This window comes from Orcinus orca, chromosome 4 (assembly GCF_937001465.1).
Source record: "Orcinus orca chromosome 4, mOrcOrc1.1, whole genome shotgun sequence".
Classification (NCBI taxonomy): Eukaryota; Metazoa; Chordata; class Mammalia; order Artiodactyla; family Delphinidae; genus Orcinus; species Orcinus orca.
In genome coordinates, this window is record NC_064562.1 from 80,688,897 (window position 1) to 80,700,764 (window position 11,868).

The 11,868-nt window shown below is 47.3% G+C and overlaps 1 protein-coding gene across 4 annotated transcripts in view; it reads right to left on the bottom strand.

Annotated features, from left to right (window-relative positions):
* Nucleotides 1-7,436, bottom strand: part of KIT (KIT proto-oncogene, receptor tyrosine kinase) — an 85,652-nt gene extending 78,216 nt beyond the window's left edge. For 2 of the 4 annotated variants that reach the window (XM_004268264.3, XM_012532461.3), the window contains exon 1: nucleotides 7,229-7,384. In XM_004268264.3, the coding sequence (XP_004268312.1) occupies nucleotides 7,229-7,295 (67 nt within the window). In that variant the 5' untranslated portion in view covers nucleotides 7,296-7,384. Of the gene's footprint in view, nucleotides 1-7,228 lie in introns of all 4 variants that reach the window. The other 2 variants (XM_033425410.2, XM_012532460.3) reach the window with 2 other exon arrangements.
* Between the last annotated feature and the right edge of the window lie 4,432 nt (nucleotides 7,437-11,868).

Below are 11,868 nucleotides of genomic sequence, written 5' to 3' on the forward strand. Positions count from 1 at the left end.
GATGCAGGGGACACGGGTTCGTGCCCCAGTCCGGGAAGATCCCACGTGCCGCGGAGCGGCTAGGCCCGTGAGCCATGGCCGCTGAGCCTGCGCGTCCGGAGCCTGTGCTCCGCAACGGGAGAGGCCACAACAGTGAGAGGCCCGCGTACCGCAAAAAAAAAAAAAAAAAAGAGTATGACCGAAGGTCCCTCTCTCTGCCCAGCTCCCCACCAACACATAGCTCTCAGCTGTGGGCCTAACCATCCTAACAGAGGCCCCTCAGAAACTCTCCGTTAGATATTTGTATACCCATGTTCATAACAGCATTCGTCACAATAGCCAAAAGGGGCACGCAACACAAGTGTTCATCGATGGATGAATGGAGAAAAAAATGTGGTCGGTACATACATATACATATACATACACTGCCTTCCTTAAAAAGGAAGGAAATTCTGACATGCGCTGTAACACAGATAAACCTTGAGGACAGTATGCTAAATGAAATAAGGCAGTCACGAAGACAAATACGGAATGAGGTCCCTAGAGGGTCAAACTCATACAGACAGAAAGTAGAATAATGGTTGTCAGGGGCTCAGCGTTTCATGGGTAGAGAGGGTTTTGGTTTTGCAAGATATAAGTGTTCTGGACATGGGTTACACAACAATGTGAATGTAATTAACACCACTGAACTGTACACCAAAAAAATGGTTAAGATGGTAAATTTAATGTTATGTGCATTTTACTAAAATTTAAACACACACACACACACACACACACACGCCTCCCTTAGTTTTGGCTGCCCACAGCAAGGGGATGTCCAAGTTTTTGGAGCAGGTTGGGGAGTGCGCTTAACAGGACAGAATAGTAGAGCGAACAGCCCTGGACCAGTAAGCAAAGCTGGGAGGGCCACTACTGGGTCAAGTCTACCGTAGCCTTGACTTCAAAGTTCTTTTCAGAATCTGGACCAAACTCAACACTAAATATACCCTCTCCCTCCAATGCTCCTTGAGGCTAATCAGAGTCCACCTTTCCAGCCTCTTCGCCTCCAATTCTCTACCCCCAGTCCTAACACCAACTGAAAGATCTGAAAATCTTCAAATAAGATCTTAATCTCTTGCTCCCTGTTTCAGGAGCTTTTTCCAACACAAGCCTCAACTACAGACACTCTACCCTCTTTTAAAGTTTAGAAATTAATGTCAAATATTATCTCCCATGTGGACTGATCCCTGATCTCTATCACATGCCCACCAAGACGTAAACTCCTCTCCTGTGAAATATGGCCTGGGCACTTTGCACTTCTTATGACACCAATTCTCTCTTTGAATTGTTGGCTCTGCTCTTACTCTGTTCCTACCCCACCCCCAGAGCCCACACATATAGTCCCTACAAGGACCAAGGCATAAGGATTGATCATCCTTTGTTAAACTGAATCTGAAATGTTGGCTCAGCATTCACTAGTTCAAAGCTCTGTACAAGTGCTGGAGAACAGGAGAGAAGTTAAACCAGTACTGCCTGAGCACTGCTGTGTGTCCAGCCCATGGCAACGGACAAGTTCAGCTTGGTCCCTCACAGCTAGGGAAGGGCCTCATATAGTCACGGAAAAGCTCCTCCCTTCTCAAGGTGCTTTCAATGCCACTTTACAAGGCAATATTGGGTTCATGGACCCTCTGTGAGCTACACTTACTTATTCACTGAGAAAATGGGCCATTGACAGAACTTTCGCCTCCTAAACTTTTATCCAGAAAGCTATATTCCCTTTGGTGGAAAGCAGCCTGTGAATAAGGTTAAACAAAGAACCAGGGAGAGAAGTATGCATTAACACTAACTGTGAACCTTTTAAAAACCTAGACATTGAATGGATAAGCTTCATCTTAATACTAAAAGAAACCCCTCTATATAATCTGCTTTAAAACCATTTCCAAATTTCTTTCCTAAGAGACAAACGCTGAAAAAGAAACATAAAATCAGCCTGATGGTGGAGTCCCCATGCCTTCCCTGTAAGGGACGGTATGCAAAGTGTGTTTCATGCATGATCTAATTTACTCCTTTCAGTAGGCCTATGCCATCATCCCCATTTTACAGATGAGGAATTGAAGCTTAAGCAGAGGTGAAGGGTCTCGTCCCAGGTCACAGAGCTGGCAAGAGGCCAAGCTGGACAAACTTGTCAACTTCAGAGCCCAAACTCTTAACTCTGATGCCTCATGCCCTGAATAACAATTTAGCTTAAACTTTAAAGTTTGCAAAAGCCTTAAAAACCTAACTGTCAGAAAGGTATGCAGCGGAAAATACCTAACCAACACATTTCATAACCAAAATGTAAGCATTAAGGCTAAAGCATAAGATGAATGGAAAAATTAGAAGGTATGAATGTTTCCACTAGAGAAATCTTCTGGGAGATATATGTATACATATAGCTGGTTCACTTTGTTATACAGCAGAAACTAACACAACATTGTAAAGCAATTATACTCCAATAAAGATGTTGAAAAAAAAATCTTCTGGGTTTTTCTCCCCCCCCCGGCGGAAAAAATAGTCAAAGGTCTGTTCACTCTTTAACACTAGTGATTCCCAACTGTTTTGTCAAAAGCTATGTAAAACTCAAGACAAAAATTAAAGTTTATTTCATTTTAAAAGCTGTCAAGTTAGTACCTATTGGTATCTGCGTGCAAGGATTATAAAGAGAAATAGTCAGATTCTACATACTCATGGAATTTCTTCAGTTGTCAGGTGCCTATGCCATCCCAGACCCTGTGCCAAGTATCTTTACAAGAATCTGTTTCTAACCTTTAGAGTACTCATATTAGAGAAGGCATTATTCCCATTTTAGGGACAGCAATAATTCCTAATTTACAGATAATAAATACGTACAGAGCTTGACATGTGTTGAGCTTATACCATGAGCGTGCCAGGCAGTACCATTCTAAAAACTTTATATGTAGCCACACATTTACTGGCACAGAGAGGTTAAGTAATTTTCCCAAAGTCACACAGCCAAAACTAGGATGAAAAGAGTGCAGCTCAGCAAGGGTAAGCAATTTGTTCCGAGGTCACAAAGCTGTCGGTCATGGAGCCAGCAGACTAATACAAGGCTGTTTTCATTCCTTAGGCCTGTGCTCCTTCCACTAGGTACCTGCGTGGTCCCACCTGTGCTCACCGGGACCCAAGGCTAAATGCCTAAAAGCCCGACTGGCAGTATAGAGTGGTACTGTCTAGAGCAATGGAAAGAGTAGAGGTCCCATCTAAAGACGGGGAGTTTTCGATTCTTCGAGAGAATAAAGAAACCTAGATCTTGATATAAATTCTCCATATTTTAAATACTGCCCCAATGTTTTCTAAAAAAGCATCAGGTGGGCCAAACGAAACACAACCAAGCAAGGGCTATGAGTTTGCAATTAAGAGTCTGAAGTCAAAAGATGGGCTGTCTCGGGTCCAAAATGTCAAGAGACTAAGAGCTGCCAGGCTAGGCTTCCTCACAAGTCCTCTCTGCTTTCAACAAAGATTTACACTGGATTCGGCCTAGATTCAAACTTTTTCCTCTGGTGACTCCCTTGCAGGCCCTCTTCACTCTGGATTTGCAGCCACGAAAATATCTATTCAAGTTACAGAGACTGCAGGTGAAATTTTGCATGCTTAGGATTTCTTCAAACGTCCTTCAGTCCCCTTTTTAAAAAAGTTCCCATATGTGAATGAAGCAACATTAAGCACTTCCCTAGCCCATCAGCTGTTTAAACTAAATTCATTCTGGAGAAAATGCCGCTGCAGCCTTGACCGCTGCCTTTGAAGGGGTCCCTGCACTGCAGTCCAGCTTCAAGAATTCCCGCTCAGGACACCGCGGCTCATTTCCTGGTGTCCTTCTTTAATCAGCTGGGGGAGACTTGAGGAAATGAGTCAAAATCCTCAGGGCAACTTCTAAGGGCCGTCAACAACAGCAGCAAAATCCATCACAACAACATCTGTACATAAACGTGCTCCAAGGGAAGCCCACAAAATAACTTGGCACATTTCTGATGAGCATTTGTTTTGGAAAAAGAAAGGCTTGGAGTGTTGAGCTGCCATTATATCTCACTGTGCTCGTCCAGGGTAAACAGCCAATGATGTCACCCATCACTGGGGCTTTTCTCTCTCACAGGTACCCCACAAGTATATAATGCTAAGACCACTTTTAGTTTTTTGCAGTGGGGATGGAAAAAAATTTCAACTAACTTGCACCATCACGTTAGAGACAGTGCATCTTCATTTTGGAGGGACCCTACCTGGAATAGGACAGCTAACACCTAAAGCCCTCATACCCAGCGTCAAATGCCTACAAACGCCTCAGGGAAGCTATCACTGAATGACTCCCCCTTCAATGAATACTTCCCTCAAATTGAGAACACTAACTCAGACATCGTATGACAGGAAACCTAGGTCTTTTTCACCAACAATGGGAAAGTAATGATCTTGGCCATCCTATATTCCCAGAACCTCCAACAATGCCTGGCATATGATATAGAACAGTTTCAAATAAATCTCAATTTATAACTGATTCTTAGAAATCATGTGACTGGAAATACAGCTGGGCATATGGGGCCAACCTCAGGCTTCACCCCTGATTATTCTGGGAACTCGCTTATCCTCAGCCAGTTTCTCCAGCTTTAATGGTAGGGATGGTAACAAGACTACCTCCAGGGCTTGCTGAGAGGACTGGAAATTGCAGGCAAAGGCCCCAGCATTGGGTCTGGCACTAACGTGAAATTGGAGGCACCCTAGAAAACGTGTTGCAATAGCACAGCATGAATGGTTTATAAAGTCTGAAGAAAAAATGTGTGGGTGGGTGGGAAACACCAGAAAGTGGATAAGTGAATTATCTGGGTTCCCTTTTATAAGACCATCATGTTATTTCCAGCAGGACAGTCATTCAGAATGTTATGTGTCCAGCTGCTGGGGATGACTCTAGCCTCACACCTGCAGGAACGAGGGGAGGGTATGATTCACTATTCACTGCAGGTTCATCCTGCTGGGCACAGGAGTTGTAAACACTGGGGCGGGGCGGGCCTGGTGACGATGGAGGGTCCTGCAGAGTTGGCACCTCCTAGGCCTCAAAGGGAAACTGTAGGGGAGCATGTTTGGACTAGAGAAACACACATCTCCCTGCTTTAACCAGAGGCAGACCAGCAGGACACCACCAAGCGGTCGCTGTGACCAGGAGGCAGTGGAATTTCAAGGAGGCAGGAAGGATTCAGGGAAAGAGTTCAGAAGAAGTGTAGAGTCTACGCTCATAACACTGGAAGAGGAGAATTTGGGACCCAAAGGATCCTTCATGGTGCAGACCTCTTGCTGCCCTGTTGAGGACCCCGGGCTCCCACAGATTTAAGGGACTGGCACAACGGCACACAGCCAATAGAAGCTGAGAAAAGGAGAACCAGAAAGGCAGCACAAGGCTTTGTCACTACACCACACTGCCCCCCAGGAGCCAGACCTTAAAATCCCCTTTGCCAAAAAATCTGTTCGATGGAGCCGGCTAATTATGAGGAATAAGGGAGCAATGGATTCATTTAATTTAAAAAATGGGAAATAGTATGTGTAGTCTACCTTTCTTGTGTGCCCGATGGGTCCACTGCACACCCCTTCACTGAAATTAAAATGTCAAGGCACAAAGATGGAAAGGACCAAACGTCTAATTTGAAGCTTAGGCAGTCAAATCCGCCACGGGAATCCGGACACTCATTCATGATCCCTCCTACCTCTCTTCCCCCACAGGAAAGCCCTCACAATGCCTTATAAGACCGGGAAGGGGAAGGCTGCATCTTAAGACTTTATGGGAAAACTGATCAGCAGTAGATAGAGTCCCACAATAGTCACAGCGATGCTTCCTTTGGAGCCCTTGAATTCCAGTTCAGACTCACTTTCTATCCTTACATCATCAAGTTAGCCTTAAAGGTTAAAAAAAATAAAAATGACCTGGGAAAAAGCAGGGCTTCAGGGGTTAGTCGGGTGACCTGCACTCGCTTGCGCACCAGCGACGCCCAGAAAAAAAGAGAAGGGGCAGGAATCTGAGGGCTTCCAGGAGCCTGCAAATCCTCCTCCACCTGAAGACCCAAGTTCCCGCGCAGATATAACGGATTTTCATAACAGCTTTAAGATATAAGTAAGATTTGCAGAAAGTTCCACTCCATCTCCCACCCCTCACCTCAGGCAGCTCTTCAGTAGAGATATCATATGGGGGGTGTTGCGAATCTCAAAATTCCCAAAGAAAACAGGGACCTGCGATTACAGGTCGCAGACACCGTGTAGAGGGGCTTGCAGAGCCCTGCCAGCCTGGCCGGGTACTCCGGCCATGCGTGGATGGCGGCTGGGGTCAGGAACCGCAGGGTGCCGGCGCACCGTCCCCGCCTCCCCCGGGAGCAGGCAGCAAACGCAGCCCTCAGCCGCTCCGAGGCGCGTTGCAGGAAAGAAACGGCACCCGGCAGAAAGGGGCGAGCCTCGGGCACAGAATCTACAAAAGCAAAAAGTCTGCAACCTAGCGGCTGCTTTCCACACGCCCTACCCAAGTTGTCTCCGGAGCCGCACCTCCAGGTTCGCGGCCACAGAGCCGCACGCGGCACGCTCCCCGTGCAAAAGGCATAACCGGAGGACCCTAGGACAACGCAGTCTTCGACTCGGGTCCAGGATGGCGCCTGGAGCAGAAGAGGCAGCGGGGTCCGTCCCCTGCTCTGGGGCACAAAGAGCGCCGCGGTTTGGAAAGCTGCCGCCGCAGAGCAAAGAAAAGGCTCTCCTCCAACTTCGCCCTCCGCGCGGCTGAGAACCTGCGGGCCGGTCCTCCGGTGCGCCGGTCACACACGCACAACTTTTAACAAAAGGAAGCAGCGGTCGCGCCTCGCCCGGCGGAGATTAACGCGCTGCATGCGAACCACCTCGCCGCCCGCCTCTGCGCCCGCTCACCCTCCGCACAAAAGCATCCCCAAACTCGCACGCAACCCGCTGCCCTCAGCCTCACCTCCCTCAGCCTAAGCCCCCCTCGCCGCCCCCATTCCCGGAAGACCCCCGGCTCAGTGCGCCCACCACCAGCGACAGGGGGCTCCCTGCGCAGGTGAGCAGGGCAGGGCGCAGGAGAGTCCCAGGGCCGCCCCGAATCTTCCCGGAGGCTGAAATGCCCCGGCACCAAAGGGCCGGCAACCACCTCTCCCGACACACCCCAACGTGTTCGGGCCCTACGGGGGCACAGGGTGAGCCGGGGGACGCGGTCCGGGTGCCCGCAGCGCCCTCCCACCTGTCTGGACGCGGAGCAGGAGCACCAGGACGAAGAGGAAATCCCAGGCGCCGGGAGCGCCTCTCATCGCGGTGGCTGCGCTGGGAGCGGAGCTCCGTTCCACGTTCCTGCTCTCGCCCAAGTGCACTGAGCGCGGCAAAGCCGGGCCCCCAGAGCTGCGAGCGCCGAGCAGCGGCCCCTCCTCCCAGCGCCCTCCCACTGCGTGCCGGCCACGCCCCTTCTCCGCGCCCCTCCTCGCCTCCCCTCCCTCCCTCCCCCACTCCAGGGTCTTGCTCCCTGGCTGCGGCGTCTGACCCCTGCTCCTTCGACGAGCTGATCCCGGGGGACCGAGCCCGCGGGTAGGGAGCGGGCACACCGGCCCTCACCGCCCGCTCCTGACCCCAGAGCCCCTTCATCTCTCCACCTCTTCTCTCCTGTGATATAGTAGGGCTGCCAGAGGCGGTTCCCGGACGAGAGTGGCGCTGCCCACGCGCTTTGTGAAGCTGGGCGCCACGCGCACATCAGGGGACCGGCCCGCCACCTGGCAGGTGCTCCCCAGACAATAAAGGTCCGCCTCCGCCCCTCGAGCACGCTCCCGAGGGAGGAGGCTGGACGCCGCTAGTGGTGGAAGGTGGTGCGGGGGACAGGAACGGGGAGGGGGGGGCGATGGGATTGGGCCCCGACATTCTTCTCTATTCCTGTTATTCGAGGGGGATCAAGCGTGGCGCCAGGCGCCGCGGTAAAAAGCTGAGCCCAGGCGTGGGTAATTATTAATGCTCTGTTTCTCCACCTGCTCCTCAACCTGTAAGATCACAGTTGGTTTCTATTGGTCGGTGTGGCCTCTGCCCAACAAGCCCCTGCTGAGACCTTTCTGGAGACTGGGGCTTTGGGGTGGGAAGGGGCCTTCAGAAGTTTACTCTGGGAACCCGAGTTTTTAAATCCATTTGCCCCAAAGTCGTTGTTCTGGAAGCCCTCTGGGCGCCTTTTTTTTTTTTTTCCTGTAGGGTTTCTCTGCCTCTCTATCAGACGACAGTTACAGGGGTGGGGATTCTTGTGTTCTTCTTAGCTGCCCTAGCCTGTACCAAGGCAAAACAATAGTAAAATGATCTTCTTAAGCCAAGTTTCACGGCCTAGGAAGTGCTTTACCCAAGGAAACAACAGTATCTGTATGGAGTTTTATAGTTCCTCCTTAGGCTGAATGCTATTTCATGCTCACAGTAACAGCTCTGTGAGGTCGCGGAACAGATATGTATATTATTTCAATTCTAAAAGTAGCCCAAGATCACACAGCTAAAAGAGGGGAGACCCAGTCATTATAAGACTGACCCCAGGTATGATGAGCTTTCCCTGTGCATTCTAATAAATCAGTAAACACCTCTCCAGAAATCTTCAGAATGGAAAAGAAATGGGAAGTGCCCATAAGAAAAAGCTATGGAATAATTTAGATACACCTAGACTCTTCTCTAAAGTAGCAGCCAAAATTTATAATTAACCAATTCTCTGCCACCCCCTTTATTTAATATTGAAAGCTCACCTGTTCGATGTTGATAGGACCTAAATTGGTTTAAGAAAAGTGACTTTTAAAGCTAATCACTTGGACTTCCCTGGTGTGGCGCAGTGGTTAAGAATCCACCTGCCAATTCAGGGGAGGTAGAAGTTCGAGCCCTGGCCCGGGAAAATCCCACATGCTGCGGAGCAACTAAGCCCATGCGCCACAACTACTGAGCCTGCGCTCTAGAGCCCACTAACCACAACCACTGAAGCACGCGCGCCTAGAGCCCCTGCTCTGCAATAAGAGAAGCCACTGCAATGAGAAGCCTGGGCACCACAAGAAGAGTAGCCCCCGCTTGCTGCAACTAGAAAGCCCGCGCACAGCCACGAAAACCCAACGCAGCCAAATATAAATAAATAAAATAAATAAATTTTTTAAAAAAGCTAATCACTTAAAAATTATCACTACTTCATCAATATATATGATCGCCTCTCTTTAAATGTTTTTATTTATTCATTCAATAAGCATCTAAGTGTCTACTGTGAACGAGGACGGGCTAGGCACTGGGAGGACCATTGTTCATAGACAGGTGTGGGTCCTGCCACAGTTCTTACAGTCAAGTGTGGGAACCCACACCCCAATGTCCTAGCAAATGGTTCAAGGCACACAGCTGTGGGAGAACTGAAATTTAAAGGGCTCTGTGCTCAGGACCATCAGACCACATCTTCTTCTTAAAATGACAGAGATAAAACCTACCATGCAAAGCAATCATAAGTTTCTAGGATCTTGATTTATTTCTAAAATCATTCGTAGTGGGGGAAAAAATCACTATGTGTTAAAAATATCAACATTTTGCCTGAAAGAAAATTTACAATTTTCTTCTTCAATCAACTGATATTGGAGAGGATAACAAGTCTTCAGAAGAGTGGCTGAAAAGAGACCATATTGCAACTTAATTCTAGGCAGGAAACGTCTATCAGAAAAAAAAATAAAAAACAATAGGGAATTATACAATGCTGGACTATCATTCATGTTCACCATTCAAAAACACCTATGAGCACCTAGGTAGGCATACGATACAAAAATCAGTGAGACAGAGTCTCTACCTAGAGGGTTTCTTGTTCCAGGAGGAAAAACAGATACCCAAATAAGAAACTATAATATCTGTTAACAGGGCTCGTGTTCAGCCTGTACATACCCAGGCTGGCCACATCGGTTGGTAGAATATTGAAATCTTTCTGTACTGATTGGAAAAAAACCTACCTCCCTAAACACCTTAGTACCCTCTCACTCCAACTCCTCCCTTGAGATACCCCAAATCTCCCCAGATCCAGCAATTAAAGGTTTAATGACAGGCACAACAGAGAGCTTCCAGTCCTTGTGGCTTTAGGGTTATTAGCTATTTTTAATAGTACCCCCTGCCAGCTATGTACTAAAAGGAGGCATATAGAAGGTGCTACGAGTGAACTTCCAGGGGAATGAACTATACTTTAGATCATGTCCAGTAGAAACATTTACAATAATGGAAATGTTTTATATCTCAGGTATGATTAGTGGGACCAGTTCTGTACTCTGTTTTGTGATTGGCCCTGGACCCTTTCATGGATTATACTTTATGTATTTTTATTGTTTTTGTAATTGTATTAATGAGAACTCTTGATTGCAATTGTAGAAGTTGTAAACTAGTTTATGCAAACAAAGAAACCTAAAATGTATTAGCCCAGATAACTGGAAAGTCAAGGGGTGATAATGTCCCAGACTTGCCTAGTTCTGAGAGCTCAAAGTCATCAGACTCGAAGGTGGGGTGTGTGTGTGTTTGTGTGTGTGTGTGAACACACATGGATTCTTTTTCATCTCCATCCTTCAGCAATGCTTTCCTGTATTGCTTCCCTGACCTCATATGCAGCTCTAGACTTATAGCTCATTAGTACCAATGCAAGCAGAGCTTTTCTGCCCTCAGGAACATCTCCTGCAGAAGTACTGATTTGGCTTAAGTCACATGCCCATCTAGAACCAGTCACTGAAGCCAAACAGATGGAACATGAGGATGGGCCAGGCCTGGGTCACATGCCCATCCCTGGAGCTAGGGTTGGGGGCCCACTTCATCCACATCACGAGGGAATGGGGAGGACTGTGTTCTCAAAGAAAAACCGAGGTCCTCTCAACAGAAGAAGGAGGAACGATGCTGCAAAAAGAGAACCAAAAATGTTCAGTATAGTCTCACACAGCCCAAATCTGTAATTTGAAGAGTTTTTATATTTCTGATTCTAAAAGTAAAGATGCTTATTGTAGAAAATTTAGAAAATACCAAAAATTATAATGAACAAAACAAAACAAAAATCACCCAAGGTATAATTACTGAAGAGTTCATTTTGGTATGTTACTTTTTTTTTTTTTTACAGAGCCAAGCAAAGCAATTCTTTCTTTCCTTCCTTCCTTCTTTCTTTCTTTCTTTCTTTCTTTCTTTTCTTTCTTTCTTTTGCTATGTTGGGTCTTCGTTGCTGCTCACAGGCCCTTTCTAATTGCGGTGAGCGAGGGCCACTCTTCATTGCGGTACGCAGAAGCATGGGCTCTAGGCACTCGGGCCTCAGTAGCTGTGGCACGTGGTCTCAGTAGCTGTAGCTCAAGGGCTCCAGAATGCAGTTCCAGTAGCTGTGGCGCACGGGCGCATCATGTGGGAGCCTCCCGGACCAGGGTTCAAACCCCCGTCCCTGCATTGGCAGGCAGACTCCCAACCACTGCGCCACCAGGGAAGTCCCTGGTGTGTTTCTTTCAAATCTTTTTTCTCTGCCTATTCTAAGGGGTTTTTTTTTCATTATATGATTTGATTTTACAATATTTGCTAATTTTCTTTCTAGCTTTTTCACTAATCGTAACACAAGCATTGTCCCAAATCATTAAAAATTCTTTGGAAACATACCATATAATGCTAATATAATGTTGTCAGTCCTATTTATATACCATAATTCTGGATGTTTAATCATTTCTCTATTTTTTTCCAGTTTTCTTCTATCATAAATTACTTAGTGATGAAGATCTTGGTGAATAAAACTTCCCTGCCTCCTATTAATTATTTAGGGTAGATTCCTAGAGGTGGAATTGTTGCATCGAGGGAATAATCCTTTTCACGTTTGCTCCTTAATAGACCTTGTTTTTCCAGTAACGGTTT